At 45.7% G+C, this 19,063-nt stretch overlaps 1 protein-coding gene across 5 annotated transcripts in view; it reads right to left on the bottom strand.

The window, feature by feature from the left end:
* Positions 1-14,254, bottom strand: part of TJP1 (tight junction protein 1) — a 539,980-nt gene extending 525,726 nt beyond the window's left edge. For all 5 annotated transcript variants that reach the window (XM_040342798.1, XM_040342801.1, XM_040342802.1 and 2 more), the window contains exon 1: positions 14,145-14,254. In XM_040342798.1, coding sequence (XP_040198732.1) covers positions 14,145-14,239 — 95 coding nt within the window. In that variant the 5' untranslated portion in view covers positions 14,240-14,254. The remainder of the gene's footprint in view (positions 1-14,144) is intronic.
* Between the last annotated feature and the right edge of the window lie 4,809 nt (positions 14,255-19,063).

The following is a 19,063-nucleotide window of genomic DNA, read 5'->3' as shown; positions in this document are numbered from 1 at the left end:
TGGTGGTATTTTATTACCTCTGCATTTTTTATTTTTTTGCTCTATCAACAAAAAAAGAGCGACGATTTGGGAAAAAAAGCTATATTATATATCCCCCAAAAATATACAAAAAAATAAAAATAGGCCGATATGTATTCTTCTACATTTATTTGGTAAAAAAAAAAATCGCAATTGATTGGTTTGCACAAAAGTTATAGCGTCTACAAATAGGGGATAGTTTTATGGCATTTTTATTATTTATTTATTAGTAATGGCGGTGATCCACGATTTTTAATGTGACTGCGACATTGCGGCGGAAAAATGTACTGATTTCTGTGTAAATGACACTGGCAGGGAAGGGGTTAAACACTAGGGGTGATCAAGGGGTTAAGTGTGTCCTAGGGAGTGATTCTAACTGTGGGGGGGTGGTCTCACTAGAACATGACAGAGATCACTGCTCCCGATGACAGAGAGCACTAGATCTCTGTCATGTTGCTAGGTAGAACAGGGAAATTCCCTGTTTACATCTCCCCATTCTGCCGCTCTGTGACACGATCACGGGCACCCGGCAGACATCAAGTCTGCGGGACCTACGGGCACGCTCACAGAGCATGCGGCAGGCGCGCGCCCACTAAGCCGCAATTTAAAGGTGATGTACAGGTACGTTGCTTTGAGCAGCCCTGCCATTCTGCCGACGTATATCTGCGCAAACTGGTCGGCAAGTGCTTAAAGCATTACTACATACAGCAGATAGCATTTTTCCATCCCATGAGTATTTCTGCAAAGCTGTGCAGCTTCTCACAGTCATAGAGAATCCTATGTGAGATGGGAAATCCATTACACTCCATGACAGTCTTTCTCAACCTTTTTTCAGTCAAGTCACTCTTTAAATTTATCTAAAGTCTCAAGGCACCCCATTCTAAAATGTTAAAAACTATTCAAATAGTTTTACATAATTCAGCAACATCAACACATAGGATCCCAACATTAGAGGGGATTTATTCTTCCAAAGCACATATACCTTTGCTCACTATTATTGACTAGTATTCAGTTTCTCTTCCTCACTCAGCTAATGTGACCCCAGTGCTGATGGAGAAAGGCGGGGGAGGGACAAGTAATGCTGTGCATGGGCCCGACATGACATTTTTGGTTGTTAGGACGCTTGCAGCCATGGGCGTCTGCTGAAATTTTTTCAGGGGGGGGGGGGCGCTTCAGCAGCGGCGATACAGTTGCATTTAACCCTGTCTTCGACCGCTAGCTAAACCCCCACCTCCCTCTAGTGGCTGAATAGGATGGATGGTGTTAGTAGGGCAGTATTAGAAGGGCAGTGGACGGTGTCAGTAGTTTTCTTATTTTATTTTTTACAAATGTATTTTTTTTTTTACATTTTTTACCAGTCTTGTTGGGGGGCTTTGGTGAAATATCAGGGGACTAAAACAGACCCCTGATAGCTCACTTTTGAAAAAGAGAAAGGGACTGAGTGTGAATTCTCCAGTTCCTTTCTCTGAAGCATAATAAACATAGTAAATTGGAACAAATATACTCTGTGTGTACCAGACTTTTCCTGATTCCCTCAAGCTCTGTGACTGGTTCCCTGCAGCTTCTGTGAAAGTTGTGACAGACTGTGGTAGCACTCCATCATCCTCATTGTACCATACAGGGTTAATGTTCCTGTATGGTATGCAATGATGCTGAGGCTTTGGGTGGAGGAGAGCAATGCAGCTGACTGGAACATGGAAGTAAAAGTGGTCATTTCCCCCCAGCAGTGCAAGGGTGGACTTTTCCCTTTCCTGGAGGTGAGCTGTATTATGTATGTTTCTTTATACTCATGACAATGTCAGGAATATACTGGGACTTTTCAGGTTCTACATAGCCAAGATTTTTCCTTTCTCTTTCAGTAAACCTGCACATTGCAAGATGCAGAACAGGTTTACAGCACAGAACATACAGCTTGGAAGGCAAAACAGGTTGGGACTCACGGGAGGAGAATATGCAGTGTGGCATCTGTCCTCTGTTATCGTCAGTCTACCCCAGGGTGAGCCTTGATATCAGCTGGGCAGGAAGCAGTGATCGGGCTGCAGTCTGTGTAGGGTCGCTTGCTCTGCCCACCTATAGAGGAGCTTTGTTACAGCCCAGGTCCAGCCTCCCAGCCTGAAAGGAGCCTGTTCCCAGGAGAAAGGGTTTTCTGCTGCCGCCATAGAAAGGAAGCTGGCAGATATGGGCGCATCCTCGTCCATGCTTTTGGATTCTTCAGCTGCCTCCTCCTTGTCTTGGCCCGCCCCCCGGCTCACTCCTGCATGCAAACAGCGGCAGGCAGTGTGGGCTCGCTGAAGTTCTTTGGATTCTCCTGCACTCAGCATTAGTGCAGGGTAGACTGACACTGTGCCTCTAGTGAGATGGCGGGGGAGGGGAGACACATCATGCACGGAGCAATCTCGTCACTTTCGTTGCAGTCCACTCTGACTTCCAAGGGGGGCAATTGACCCCCCTTGCCCTATGGAGCGGACACCCATGCTTGCAGCTGGAAGGTAGTAATGGTGCACAGTGAAAACCTTTGGCTTTATGTAACTAAAAGGCAGGCTTAATCAATCCTCTGGCTTACATACAATTTTTGGGCAATTGTTAGGCATTTTTTACCAAGCACCCCTGAAGAGACCTGAAGGTACCCCCACATGGAGACAGCACACACAGTATCTCACAAAAGTGAGTACACCCCTCAAATTTTAGAAAAAAATAATATTCTATCTTTTCATGTGACAACACTGAAGAAATTACACTTTGCTACAATGCAAAGTAGTGAGTGTACAGCTTGTATAACAATGTACATTTGCCGTCCCCTCAAAATAACTCAACACACATTATTGTTTAAACCGCAGGCCTTGTGATTCCACCAGAAGTGGAGAGCCGATCCCTGTCAAATCTGGGTACCAGCTCCCCCACCCCACCCCCCTCTTCCCAAAAAACAAAAATAATGTTCCAAAAGTAGAAGAGGAAGAATGGAACTTCAGTTTTTCGGTAAAGTTCTGCTTTAAAGCAGACGTACCAGATGCATGTCCTTTTGACTTTTCTCTGACTCTCTCTATTGAGCTGGTTCACATATCTCCGCTGTGGCTCCTGCCTAACACGGGAGGCAGAACGGCTGCTCTTGCTCACCTGTGGGGGGGCGCAGCTTGGCAATCGTGGCCATGCTGCGTTGCTAGGACACAGCCAACCCGATCTCTGTAAAGAGCTCTTTAACCATGTGATCGACTGTGTCCAATCACAGCCGGTCACATGTAAATGTGGAAGTGCAGTAAATCGGCGGCATCTCCCCGCAGTGAACCCCCCCCGACATGTAATTAGGGCACTGATCACACCGGCCATCTGCATAGTGGGCGGCAGCGACAATACATGGATTTATGCAATGCATGAATCTGTGTATTGTATTCAGTGGCGGTGCAGGAGCGAGAGGGGGTGGCACTCCTGTGCCCTCTATGGACGCACCTCCACTGCCAAGCTTTGAACATCTCACAGAGCCCTGTACAATCCATCATCTGAAAATGAAAAGAGTATAGCACAACTGCAAACCTACCAAGACATGGCCGTCCACCTAAACTGACAGGCCGGGCAAGGAGAGCATTAATCAGAGAAGCAGCCAAGAGGCCCATGGGAACTCTGGAGGAGCTGCAAAGGCACTCAGGTGGGAGAATCTGTCCACAGGACAACTATTAGTCGTGCACTCCACAAATCTGGCCTTTATGAAAAAGTGGTAAGAAGAAAGCCATTGTCAAAAAAAGCCATAAGAAATCCCATTTGCAGTTTGAGAGAAGCCATGTGGGGGGCACAGCAAACGTGGAAGAAGGTGCTCTGGTCAGATGAGAAAAAAAAAAAAAAATTTTGCCCTAAAACAAAACGCTATATGAAGGGGAAAAGTAAAGGCCCGTACACACGATTGGATTTTCCGACGGGAATTGTGTGATGGCAGGGTTTTGTTGGAAAATCCGACCATTTGTATGCGCCAACAAATGTTGGATAGCATGCTTCAAAGTTTTCCGACAACAAATGTGTGATGTTGGATTATCCGATCGTGTGTACACTAGTCCATCGGTAAAAAAATAAAAAGTACAAACACGTATGCTCGGAAGCGATGCTAACCATAAGACAACATTGGCAGAAGTTGCCCAAAGGTTGGCGCTAAAGAGCTGAAAAAACACGTAGTTTAGTGCTTGTTGGATGCCAATTCTTTGTCATTTGTATGCAAGACAAGTTCATGGCCAACGCCCCTTCGGACAAAAGTCCTACGCTTTGTCCGTGGAAAATCTGATCGTGTGTACCAGGCTTTACATTACACATCACCCTGAACACACCATACCCACCGTGAAACATAGTGGTGGCAGCATCATGTTGTAGGGATGATTTTCTTCAGCAGGGACAGGGAAGTTGGTCAGAGTTGATGGTAAGATGGAGGGAGCCAAATACAGGACAATTTTAGAAGAAAACCTGTCAGAGTGTGCGAAAGACACACACGATCGGTTCGTCCGATGAAAACTTTCCATCGATCTGTTTTCATCAGACAAACCGATCGTGTGTACAGGGCTTCGATGTGCAAAGCTGGTAGAGACATCCCCAAAAAAACTTGCAGCTGTAATTGCAGCCAAAGGTCGTTCTACAAAGTATTGACTGAATACAAACGCACGCCACACTTTTCTCATATTTATTTGTAAAAACAATTGAAAACCATTTATTATTTTCCTTCCGCTTCACAATTATGTGTCACTCTGTGTTGGTCTATCACAAAAATCCCAATAAAATACACTTCCGTTTTTGGTTGTAACATGACAAAATGTGGAAAATGATATGAATATTTTTTTTCAAGGCCCTGTATGCTCTGGCCCAGTGGCGGCTGGTGCTCCATTTTTTTGGGGGGGCGCAAACAATACCACAACCAACCCCCCCCCCCCCCGATCACTCGCCCGCAATAGGGCCTACAGACAGACAGGTAGATAGATAGATAGATAGATAGACATGTAGATAAATAGATAGATAGATAGAGGAGACAGACATGTAGATAAATAGATAGACAGACAGATAGATAGATAGATAAACTAGTATAATCTTAGGCACACCACTGTTTCTACTGTCTATTTTTATTTTCTGCTATTATTATTCATTTTAAGGTTATTACCACAAAAAAAATTATTGAATAGATGGGGGGGTGGTGTTAAAATGGTCTGCGTTTCTCATACCATAGGTATGCCTTGTTAAAGCGGAGGTTCACCCTAATAACATAATAACATGTATATACCATTACATTCAGCATACTTCCGACATGTACAGTATGCTGTTTGTTTGTTTTTTTCGCTGTACATACCGTATTATTGTTCTTTTCCACCCGGCTCCCGGGTTCTCACTCCCGCGGGAGTAGGCGCTCCTAAGCAGTGGCGCAATGTCACCTGGGACTTAGCCCACATGATTGACATGCTTCCCCCTGGCGGATAAGGCGCGTCACGAGTTCCGAAAATAGCCGAACTGGGAGTCGGCTCTATACGGCGCCTGCGCAGTCTGCTCTACACGGCTCCTAGTCTGTGCGCAGGCACCGTATAGCGCCTTATAGAGCCAACTCCCAGTTCGGCTATTTTCGGAACTCGTGACGCGCCTTATCCGCCGGGGGGCAAGCACATCAATCATGTGGGCTAAGTCCTAAGTGACATTGCGCCGCTGCATAGGAACGCCTACTCCCGCAGGAGTGAGAACCCGGAAGCCGGGTGGAAAAGAACAATAATACGGTATGTACAAGTTATTGATCACATTCTTGTACAGTGAGAAGGGTTGTTCCAAAGGTGCTAATAGACCAGGGGCACCTCTGGGAACACATGTTGAGGTTCTAGTAAGATACCATAATAACTGGTTTGAATCACATCTGAGTTCAGTGCCAGCCATACACAGTTTGATAAATGATCAATTTATTTTTTTATCAATTTTTCACCATAGAAATACTCGGGCAATAGTCGATAATACAAACAGTCAATATGCCACAAGCCGGGAAGTAGATTTTGTTTAGTTATTGGAAGATATGATCAAAAATTATCGATCATATTTCTTTATCCTCCATGCAACCTCATAATCCAATCAATCGAAACACAATCAAAATCATGACCAGGTCATCTTAGTAATAATGAAAAACAATTGATCCTTTTCCACTCTTGTCGATGGGCTCAAAACCAATCTAAACTGAGTCTAGATTGATCAGAAGGGAAGTTATGGCTATTTGATTGGTTTCTGATTCAATCATTTTGATCGAATCGCACATTGACTAAGACTCACCAAAAATGAAGTCACAATATAATAACATGCCTAGAATAAAAATGTAAATGTATTATCATTGCTTAGAAGCAATATAAAAAAAGAAATAATACAATAATTGAAAAGAAGGTAAATTACACATTGCTCCAAAACTGGATAATGTATCAAATGTATCATTTCCATATCTCCATGGAGACCTGTGGCACCCAGGAGAAGACCAGGGGCACATGTCCTGGGTGCCAGGGTTTAGCAATGCCCCCAGCTGTAGATATAATCATTTTTAGTGGGGGGGGGGGGGGTTCCTGTCACCTGGAAACTGATTCACGGGTCTCTTTGGGGTGAAAAACTCATCCACACTGATGAGAACTAAAATTAGTTGTTTTTTTGGGCCTTCCCAGATAAATGCTGATCACATTTAAGTTAGGGTATCATTCATACTAGGTGTAGCAGAAATGCTACTACCGTGTTTCCCTGAAAATAAGCCTGGGTCTTAAATAAATGTTGGCAAAAAAAAAAACACAGTAGGGCTTATTTTCAGGGTAAGTCTTATCATGCAATGTACTGTCTTCTCTCCGCCTCTCCCTCCCTGCCTGATAGGAATTCCCAGTGTGAACTGAGTTAAAATGCTTGTAAAATCTTATAATCCACTCTATTACAGTATTATATAATGTACAATGTGTGTGTTTCTGCAATATATTTGTGCCAAATACCTTTGTTACAGCGCCACTCTGCACTTCTGTGACTTGCCAGAGATCTTCCCCGCAATTATATTGCAGAAACACAAACATTGTACATTTTTTTACTACTGTAATAGAGTTAATAATAGGATTTTACAAGCATTTTAAACTAGGGCTTATTTTCGGGGTAGGGCTTATATTGCAGCCCTCCTTGAAAATGACGCTAGGTCTTAGTTTCGGGGTAGGTCTTATTTTCGGGGAAACACGGTATGCGCATCAAACACACCATAGAAGTTCATGTACAACATCTTGGCACCAAAGATAAGTTCACACTGGCTTTAAAATAAATGATACAATGGACAGCACACAGTGCTGTTCACACTATCAAAACATGAAGCATAGCGATGTGACACTTCAAAATTGAAGCCTCATGTTGAGTCAAGAGGCGTTTGAAGCCTTTCAACGCCTCCAATTCAAGTCTATGGTAATGCTTTGAAAATGCTCTGGCAGGCAGTTGCGGGGCGTTAAGATTAGTTTATTTCCTGTAATGGAATAGGCATTTGTGGAGAAATTTTTTAACATGCCTTAAAGCTCATCAAACACTTCAAAACTGCCCATAGGGCATTTATGGAGCATTTTTAACTCATCATTAATGCTTGTAAAACGCCAGTCTAACGCTTATACTAAAGCTCATTAACACAAGTCCAACGCCCATACTACCGTTATAGGAGCGTTTGTTAAGCGCTACAAATTTAATCAAGTGTGAAAAAGCCCTAAGCTAGGTAAGCATTTTGGCAGCACGTGATTCTCACGTGTTTTATCGCCCGACAAACCTGTCAAAATCACACCGCGATTATTAAGAAATAATACCACTGCAGACATGTTGTGCGCTTTGCCACATTTTTGAAAAGGTTGGCTTAAATGATCGATTCTGCATTTTCAAAGCAACCAAGTGTGAAAGCAGCCTAATAAGAATCTGTTAATGTTTATATATTTTAGTAAAGTACTTTTAGGGCCCATTCACACCTGAGCATTTTAAGCTCGTACAACGCTCATCTCAAAAGTTCCAAAATTCCCAACAACCAAAATTCTATTCATTTAAATGGTCTCTAATCACATCTGAGGCCTCGTACACACGACAGAGTTTCTCGGCAGAATTCGGCGAGAAACTCGGTCAGAGCCGGATTCTGCCGAGAAACTCTGTCGTGTGTACACTTTCGGCCCGATGGAGCCGCCGAGGAACTCGTCGAGAAAATAGAGAACATGTTCTCTATTTTCTCGTTGTTCTATGGGAGCTCTCGGCCCGCCGAGCTCCTTGGCGGCTTCAGGGCTGAACTGGCCGAGGAACTCGATGTGTTTGGCACGTCGAGTTCCTCGGCCGTGTGTATGAGGCCTGAGTGTTCTGCCGCCTGAAGAAAGATGTCTGAACCTCTAATGCCTCGTACCCATGACCATTTTTCTCGGCAGGAAAAAAAAACAACGTTTTTCCAGACGTGATTCCTCTCCAGCCTGACTTGCGTATTATACACACGTTCATTCAAAAAAACATCCGACCAAAGCGCGGCGACGTACAACACGTATGACGGAACTATAAAGGGGAAGTTCCTTTCAAATGGCGCCACCCTTTGGGCTGCTTTTGCTGATCCTCGTGTTAGTAAAAGTTTGGTGAGAGACGATTCGCGCTTTTAAGTTTTCGTGCTTTTCAGTCGGTTACAGCGTGATAAATGTGATATCTCCATTACAAGCGCTAGTTTTACCTGAACAAGCACTCCCGTCTCATACTTGATTCTGAGCATGCATGTTTTTTTCCCCTTGGAAAAGCATACACACGACCGTTTTTCGCGAGGAAAAAAAGACTGACGGGAAACACGACGAGAAAAAAGAGAGCTGGTTTAAATTTTTTGCAAGCAGTTTTTTCTTCGAGGCGGTTTTCACGACCGGTTTTCACGACCAATATAAAAAATGGCAGTTTTCTCTTCGTGAAAACCGGTCATGTGTACAAGGCAAAACAAGTACTTATTTTTAGCCAGATTACAGGCGTTTTTCTGCTTTTTACATTGGTCCTGTACAAAAACGCTGCAAAAATGCTTGGCAAAATGCCCAAAAAACACAAGAAAAACACCATAAAAAATGCCTAAAAACCATACACTCAGGTTTGAATGCAGCCTAAAGCCTCTTACACATGATCGGACTTCCAACCAACTTTTCCATGGATTTTGGACCGAAGGGCGTTGGCTGTGAACTTGTTCTGCATACACACCGCACAACATTTTCAGCCAACATTCACCAAACCATGGGGTTTTTCAGCTCTTTACCGCCACCCTTTGGGCAACTTCTGCTATTGTTGGCTGATGTTTTAACATTGGTTCTGAGCATGCGTGTTTGTACATCGGATTTTAGTTAGACCAACTTGCATACACACGAACGTATAAACGGGCCTAACAGATTTATTGCTCAACAATTGGTAAGCATGAAGTGTCAACTTTTGTTGTCGTTAATTCAGCCAATAATTGTCTGATTTCTCTATCTCTTGTTAAAAAAAAAATTGTCTGATGGAGCATACACACGGTCAGGTTATATGACCCAACATGTCCGTCAGACAATTATGGCCATAAAGTTGGATTGTGTGTATGGGGCTTTACTGTTCCCCAGTGTCACATTGGTGTTATATATCTGTATAGTACTTTCCTTCCTGCTGAAAGGTCATATTGGGTGCCTGGTTTATCAGGTAATTCTATGGCTTTTGTGTAGAGTACCCAATAATAATGATATCATTATAAAAGCAAAGCTCCACCCTAAAGTGGAACTTCCGCTCATCGGATTCCTCCCCCCCCTCCGGTGCTACACCTTTCGGGGGGAGGGGGACAGGACAGGGAGGGGGACTCCACTTCCGGGAGTCCGGCCATGGCCGTGACAGTAAATTCACAGCGGGGCGAGGCCTTGCACATGTGCAGTAGGGTTCCCGTTGTGAAGTTGAAAGGCTACACTGCCGCCGCCACTGTTGGTAATGGAACCCGGCAGTGTAGCCTTTCATCTTCACAACGGGAACCCTACTGCGCATGTGCAAGGCCTCGTTCCTCTCTCCTATTAGCCCGGCGGCCAGGGGAGGAGAGAGCCCTGCTGTGACGTTACTGTCACGTCCATGGCCGGACTCCCGGAAGTGGGAAAGGATACCTGCCGAAGACAGGTATCCTGTCCCCCTCCCCCCGAAAGGTGTAGCCTTTCGGCTTCACGCTGGGAACCCTACTGCCGACATCGCTGGACTCCAGGAGAGATAAGTGTCCATTTATTAAAAGCCAGCAGCTGCAGTATGTGTAGCTGCTGGCATTTAATTTATTTTTCCCGGACCTCCTCTTTAATATTCAAATATTTTCTTTAATAAAAGCCACATTGTTAAGGCTCCGTGCACACTGAAGCTGATAAACTGCAGTTTATTGGCGTTTTGGCTTTTTTTGTTAAAGCCCATAAACTGAACTCTATGTTAGCCTATGTGCCCATGCACACCTGGGCATTTTTTAGTGTTAATGAGCTTTGGAGTTTATTGGCTTTTTTCTGAACGCCCGAAATTTGCGTTCAAAGTGCCGTTCTTTGGTGGGGAAAAACGCTGAAAAACGCTGAAAAACGCTCAAAAACGCAGGTGCCAGCGTTTTTTTGCGTTTTTTAATCCATTGAAAAAAAAAAAAAGCTACACTGAAAAAAGCTGATTAAAGCTATTGCAAAAACGCTAAAAAACTTTGAAAGGCTCCATGCAAAGCTACTGGCGTTTTTTTATAGCTTTTATCAGCTTCAGTGTGCATGGAGCCTAAGGCTCCATTCACACCTAGGCGTTTTTACGCCTGAAGCCCGACGCTATTGCAGCCTGCAATACGCTGGAGGGGTGATTTAACATTGTCGGCTATGGAGATGGTTCACATCTCCACGCCGAACGCCGAAACGCCGTACGCCTGAAGCTCAAAACAAGTCCCGGACCCTTTTTTTCAGGCGGCTTTCGGCGTTCGGCATAGCCGACAATGTAAAATCACCCCTCCGGCGTATTGTAGGCTAAAAAACTATGCGTTTTGTCGTGGCAAATCGTGGGACAAAACGCCGTTTTGGTGTGAATGAAAGGTGTGAATGCAGCCTAATACTGTAGCATCATCTATTAATACATGTATGGCCTTTACCAATGTAGCATTAAAGTAGCATTGTATACATAATATTCTATTTTTTACTAAATACATTGCTACACATTAAATCTTTACAACGTACAAATAAAAACATGATTTGTTTGCACTGGAGAGCAAAGTTTACAATGGGTAAAATGAAATCTGAAAGTCTGGATACAAATGAACTATGTAGCAGAACTGTCCATGTACACAGTAAACCTCTATGGGGGTTTCACTGCATTGCAGGCACAATATTCAGCATAATAATAAAACATTGCACTGTACAGTGTACAATGATCTGCTGGCAATTCACCCATGGCCAGTCCTCAAGGATTCCAGCATGTCATTGGATCATATCACACCAGGATATGCATTGCAACACATTTCTCCTTCTGTATAGTGATGGTCCCTTACTAGACAGATCTCCGTTATGCCCACATTTCACATTATCTCACAAGGGCCATAGATCCATCATCTCTTTTCCTAAAGCCATGCACCATCCTTGCTGTGGCCAATACATGGACTATGGTCAGTGAACCTGAATACAGAACAGCAACCTGGTGCTGAATGTCTTTATACTGCAGTGTCAGGAAAAGGCAGACCAGTATAGAGAAGAAAATGAAAGAATTGGCAGCATCTTCCTGCCAAGCTTCAGAATCATGCAGTGTGGTCAGTGTAATAGTATATGAATGCATTATTCATCATGGCCCATACCTAGGCTGTACATTTACACCAAGCATCACCCACAGCCATATATCATTTGTAGTCATCAGACAGTTAAACAATGCAGGATACATGCTTTACTATGCCATGACATCTACGAAAGCAGCACTGCATCACAGCGATTGAACCTAGCAGTGTGCACTCCATTGTAACCCACACAGCCACCCCCCAGCCTCTACACACATCCTATGATCCCAATGATTACTATGCAATGCACCTTGCAGACTACACATGTAGCATGGGTCGTGGATGATCTAGGGGAAGGCCAGCATGCATGGTACCCCCAGAATATGCTTTGGGATCCAAGCGGAAGGGACAGACATTTAAGGATGGAGGACCGGATGTTTCCAATGTGCATAGTAGCCTCATCATATGATCCCAATGAGCCCCATGCAATGCACCATGCAGAATACACATGTAGCAGGCTGCTCTGTAGACAGTCCAGGGGAAGGCCAGCCTGCATGGTAACCTAGGAACCAAGAAGCCCCTCTATGTGCATGGTAGCCCCTAAACACATCCTATTATCACTATGCAATGCACCATGCAGAATACACATGTAGCAGGCTGCTCTGTAGACAGTCCAGGGGAAGGCCAGCCTGCATGGTAACCTAGGAACCAAGAAGCCCCTCTATGTGCATGGTAGCCCCTAAACACATCCTATTATCACTATGCAATGCACCATGCAGAATACACATGTAGCAGGCTGCTCTGTAGACAGTCCAGGGGAAGGCCAGCCTGCATGGTAACCTAGGAACCATGAAGCCCCTCTATGTGCATATTAGCCCCTAAACACATCCTATTATCACAATGCAATGCACCATGCAGAATACACATGTAGCATGTGAAGTGGAGCATGCACTGTAGACAATCCAGGGGAAGGCCAACATGCATGGTACCCAAAAGGAAGGGACAGACATTTGAGGATGGAGGGCCATGGATGTTCCCAATGTGACTGGTAGCCTCATCATATGATTCCAATGAGCCTTGTGCAATGCACCATACAGACTAGACATGTAGCAGGCTCTGCAGATGGTCCAGGGGAAGGCCAGCCTGCATGGTACTCCCAGGAACAGAGAAGCCCCAATGTACATGTTAGCCCCTACACACATCCTATGATCCACATGCAATGCACAATGCAAACCACACATGTAGCATGTGAATTGTAGCATGCGCTGTAGAGGATCCAGGGGAAGGCCAGCATGTGTGGTCCCCCCAAGAACAGAGAAGCCCCCATGTACATGTTAGCCCCTACACACATCCTATGATCTACATGCAATGCACAATGCAAACCACACATGTAGCATGTGAATTGTAGCATGCGCTGTAGAGGATCCAGGGGAAGGCCAGCATGTGTGGTCCCCCCAGGAACAGATAAGCCCCCCATGTACATGGTAGCCCCTACACACATCTTATGATCCCCATGCAATGTACTATGCAAACTACACATGTAGCATGTGAATTGGAGCATGCACAGTAGATGATCCAGGGGAAGGCCAGCATGCACGGTCTCCCCAGGAACAGAGAAGCCCCCCATGTGTATGGTAGCCCCTTCACAGATCATATGATCCCAATGAGCCCCATGCAATGCACCATACAGGCAGACTACACATGAAGCATGTGAATTGGAGAATGCACTGTAGATGATCTAGGGGAAGTCCAGCATGCATGGTCCCCCAAAGTACAGAGAAGCCCCCCAATGTACATGGTATCCTCTACACACATCTGATCCCAGTAAGCCCCATGCAATGCACCATGCAGATTACACATGTAGCATGTGAATTGGAGAATGCACAGTAGATGATCCAGGGGAAGGCCAGCATGCATGGCCCCCCCAAGTACAGAGAAGCCCCCCAATGTACATGGTATCCTCTACACACATCTGATCCCAATGAGCCCCATGCAGACTACACATGTAACATAACCATACAGGCAGACTACACATGTAGCATATGAATTGGAGCATGCACAGTAGATAATCCAGGGGAAGGCCAGCATGCATGGTCCCCCCAAGAACAGAGAAGCCCCCCAATGTACATGGCAGCCTCTACACACATCTGATCCCAATGAGCCCCATGCAGACTACACATGTAGCATATGAATTGGAGCATGCACAGTAGATGATCCAGGGGAAGGCCAGTATGCATGGTCCCCCCAAGTACAGAGAAGCCCCCCAATGTACATGGTATCCTCTACACACATCTGATCCCAATGAGCCCCATGCAATGCACCATGCAGATTACACATGTAGCATGTAAATTTGGAGCATGCACAGTAGACGATCCAGGTAAAAGCCAGCATGCATGGCCCCCCAGGAACAAAGAAGCCCCCCCAGACTCACCACAGCCTCCTCTTATAAGGTAGAATGTTCCCCCTGTTGGAAGGAGTCACTCCGATGGCCATCTGCAGCACAGTCAGGTATTTCTGGTATTTCATTTTGTCTCCCCCCTTGTATCTCCCCTCCGATGCCCCCCCACAATGCTCTGCATGCGATCATGTAATTGGGATTCCCAGACATCTGTCCCGGACCGTCCCCCCCCCTGTGTCTCTCTCTGTCCCGGGCTGTGCTCTGCTCTCCCCTCGGCTTGTCTTGTCAGCAGATCGCCATTTGTGAGCGGCACATAGGGATAACATTGACAGCTCGAGGTGGCAGCGCCATCCTTCTTCCCGATGCTGGGCTCTCCCCTCCCTCTCCTCCTCCTCCTCCTCTGTCACCAAAGCCCAGCAATCCTATTAGCGCCTAGAATAGCGTCCCATTAATCCCTCTCTCCTGCTTTAGGTGTAATGAGGTTGTGGCTGCAAACACCGGCTATAGAGAATCAATGGCAACGCAGCATCCTGGTCCCCTGTCTATGGCATCACTGCAAAGGGCATAGGAGAAGGGGGAGGGGGCAGAGCTGGGCAATAAGCACATTAAGCAATTATTTGATACCAAGCAAAGAATCCAGCAGCAGAGTACAACCTTCTCCAATGTGATCCTGCCTGGATCTCTGCCTGGATCTCTGCCTGCATTTCTGCCTGGATCTCTGCCTGCATTTCTGCCTGGATCTCTGCCTGCATTTCTGCCTGGATCTCTGCATGCACTTCATTAATAGAGCAAGAAAACTGCATTGAGAACTTCACATGTCACATCATAAGAGGTGATTGTTGTAATCAGGTATAGATTCGTTTTATACACTGCACTGTCCACATGTCTTCAAAGACAATGTGATACAAAAACGAATATAAGGGCCAGATTCTCGTAGTTCGGCGTATCTCTGAGCGGGCGTAACTTCTCCGATTTACGTTACACCTCCGCAACCTAGACGAGCAAGTGCTGTATTCTCAAAGCACTTGCTCCGTAAGTTGCGGCGGTGTAGCGTAAATAGGCCGGCGTAAGCCCGCCTAATTCAAATGTGCAACAGAGGGGCGTGTGTTATGTAAAATAACCATGACCCGACGTTTTTCACGTGGACATATCCCAGTGTGCATTGCTCCAAATACGCCGCAAGGACGTATTGGTTTTGACGTGAACGTAAATGACGTCCAGCCCCATTCACGGACGACTTACGCAAACGACGTGAAATATTCAAAATTCAACGCGGGAACGACGTCCATACTTAACATTGGTACGCCGCATGTACGCCACCATATAGCAGGGGTAACTTTACGCCGGGAAAAGCCTAACATAAACGGCTTATCTGTACTGCGTCGACCGTGCGTACGTCCGTGAATTCGCGTATCTAGCTGATTTACATATTTCTAGGCGTAAATCAGCATACACGCCCCTAGCGGCCAGCTTAAATATGCAGTTACGATCCGACGGCGTAAGAGACTTACGCCGGTCGGATCTAATAGAAATCTATGCGTAACTGATTCTAAGAATCAGGCGCATAGATACGACGGCACAACTCAGAGATACGACGGCGTATCTCCTTTGTGAATCTGGGCCTAACTGTTTAAAAGGTCTTTCACACTAGGTCTGAAGAGTGATCCCCAATCAGATCGCTCTTCAGAGAGCATTTAACAGAAGGTAAGGAGGTGTTTTATAGCCCCTTGAACTCCACGCTAACGTTGCAGCCCCACTCACTTGAATAGGTCACGTTTGCTGGGCATTATACCTGATGAAAGCCACAGAGGTTATAATTCCCCCCAGGGCCCACAAAGCATTGCAACCGTGGCATATCTGCACCCCCAGTCGCTAGTTGGAGGGGTGGGACAAGCTATTTAACCACTTCAGCCACGGAAGGATTTACCCACTTCCTGACCAGGCCATTTTTTGTGATACGGCACTGAGAATTGCTCATAAAACGCTCTCCATGCATCTCAATGGGCCCTTTCACACTGAGTCCTGCAAGCAGCATCTTTGGAGCTGAAAAAAACGCTACAAAAATGCCCCTCTCCATTGAAATGAATTGAAAAGCGCTGTAAAAATTACTTACTCTTTCACACCGAGGCACTGCAAAAACGTCCTAAAACTTTAGGGTCTTAGCGGTGCTTTACCAACACATTGGGATTGCAGATGAGGCTTCGCTCGAATAACGCTCGAATAATGCTGTAATAAAGCTCGAAAAACGCTGTAATAATGCTCGAAAAACGCCCCAGTGTGAAAGGGGCCTAATGGGAAACAATTATGAGTAGGGGAACTTCATTACCATTATTGGTAAACAGTGACCTCTCATAATATGTTGCTGTTGTAACAATGTAGACATTTGTTTTATACACTGCACTAGCCAAATGTGTTCCAACAAAAACAAACTAAAAGTAATGAAACAAATGAACTGATTTTAGACTGCAGGAAGTGTTTAACCACTTGAGCTCCGGAAAGTTTTACCCCCTTTATGACCAGGCAATTTTTTGTTATTTAGCACTGTGCAACTTTAACTGGTAATTGCACGGTCATGCAACTCTGTACCCAAATTAAATTTATATAATTTTTTTCACACAAATAGAGCTTTCTTTGGTGGTACTCGATCACCACTAAGTTTATATTTTTTATGATATACAGTGGAACCTCGGATTGCGAGTAACGTGGTTAACGAGCGTTTCGCAATACGAGCACTGTATTTTTAAAAAACCTAACTCGGTTTGCGAGTGTTGTCTCACAAAACAAGCAGGATTCAAGCCAAAGCAGTGTGCAATACCGCGTTTGGTCTGAGGTGGGGGGCGCCGGAGCCGAGCAGAGCCAAACGGCGCAGATTGGCGCCGTTTGGAGCCATTCAGAAATGCTCCGAAAATCTCAGAAATACTCAGTTCTCGGGTGTTTCCCAGGTTTTCCCAAGTTCAGCCGAGGTGTCCTAAGCAGTTTCTGAGTGTTTACGAGGCTCTGCAGTGCCCCCCGCCTCTGGCCACATGCGGTATTGTATGCCATTGAAGTCAATGCAGAACAAAAACATTTTTTCCCATTGACTTTAGTGGGGAAACTCGCTTTGATATGCAAGTACTTTGGATTACGAGCATTCTCCTGGAACAGATTATGCTTGTAATCCGAGGTTCCACTGCAAATGAAACAAAACGAAAACATTTTACTTTCTGCCATGAAACATATTTATATATATATATATATATATATAATAGGATTTTTTGTACTCACCGTAAAATCCTTTTCTCTGAAGTCCATGGACGGACACAGCTCCTTAAATCTTGACAAGTGGGTTATGTTCCCTGTTTACAGGAGAGGACTAGGCAGAAACATGTTAAATAGTTAAATACATGTTACATTAACAGAGTTGAACAGCCCCGCCCAGGGGGCGGTCCCTCCAGACATAACCCTCCTCACTGCAGCATGCAGCCTCAGTTCGTAACAAGCAGTACAAACCTAAAAAGGAGGGGTGGGAGCTGTGTCCGTCCATGGACTTCAGAGAAAAGGATTTTACGGTGAGTACAAAAAATCCTATTTTCTCTTATCGTCCATGGACGGACACAGCTCCTTAAATCTTGACAAGTGGGACGTCCCCAAGCAGTGTCAAAAAACGAGGGGTGGGAAATATATCAGTAAAAACTATTTTTAACTTCACCCCAAAACAAGCAGAGCTCCTCAACGGAGGAGGTGCAACTTTAAACAGCCGCCGGCAAAAACAAGCGGCTGAAAAAAACATCATAAGATGCACTCACAGCAACCATGTAAATTCTGGAAAAAGCCTGAACGGACGAGCAAATCGCCGCCTCGCACACCTGTGAGACCGACGCATGATGTCGAAAAAAAAAAAAAAAAAACCCTAGGAAGCACCAATTGCCCTGGTCGAAAGTGCCGTGACCGGAAAGGGGGGCCCGCCCCTTAGGAGCATAGGCCTGTATGACGGCCTGCCTGATCCACCGAGAAATGGTGTTCGACGAGACCGCCAGGCCCTTTTGTGGACCAGACACCGACACAAAAGAGAGTCAGAAGCTCCGAAATGGAGCTGTAGTAGGCTGGCATACCCGCAAAGCGCGTACCACGCCTAAAGTATGAAAGGCCGAAACCTCCTTCGGAAGAAGGGAAGGTCGCGGGCGCACCATCACCTAATCCTTATGGGGGATCAAGCATGGCGGCTTGCAAGACAAGACCGCCAACTCAGAAACCCCTCTAACAGAGGTAAAGGCCACTAAAGGGGCCACCTTCTGAGATAGTGTCAAGAGAAAATCTCTCTGATGTTTCCAAAAGGAAGGTTCCTGAAGAACCGAGAGCACCAGAGTCAAAACTCATGGGGGAAGAGATGGGCCAAGAGGGGAAAGTATATGACAAACCCCTTGCACACAAAAAAAGGGGACCCACCAGGGAACGGGCCGCAAAAAGGCCACTAAAAGAACACAGCCAAGGCTGAAATCTGCCCCCAAACGGTGCTTTAAGCAATTTTTAGATCCAATCCAAGCTTTAAAAACAGCAGGACCCTGGACACCGAGAGTACGCCCGTGGACGTCACTCCATCCCTTCGCACCAAGAGAGGTGCGACGGTAGATCCTCCGGAAGAAGACTACAGTGCCCTGTTGAGATGACCGAGTCAGACAGACCCTGGTCACCTAAAGTCTGGCTTCCAATAACCATGTTGAGCAAGTCAGTGACTGTACAACAGGAGGAAGTATGGGACCTTGAGACAGGAACCTCCTGCCCTGGCAATCACCAGGGTGCCTCCGCTACCAGGCGCCCGATATCAGCGTACCAAGGACGCCAAGGTCAATCTGGAGCGATTAGAATCATCGGGATCTTCTCAGCATCCACTCTGTGGAGCGGCCGAGGAAGCAACTACCATGGAGGAATGGCAAAAAAATCACCGATACAGACAACACAGGGCCTCCAGCGCG

This window comes from Rana temporaria, chromosome 3, assembly GCF_905171775.1.
Source record: "Rana temporaria chromosome 3, aRanTem1.1, whole genome shotgun sequence".
Classification (NCBI taxonomy): domain Eukaryota; kingdom Metazoa; phylum Chordata; class Amphibia; order Anura; family Ranidae; genus Rana; species Rana temporaria.
The sequence above is the reverse complement of the archived record's forward strand: the minus strand, read 5'-3'. Positions and strand labels throughout refer to the sequence as shown.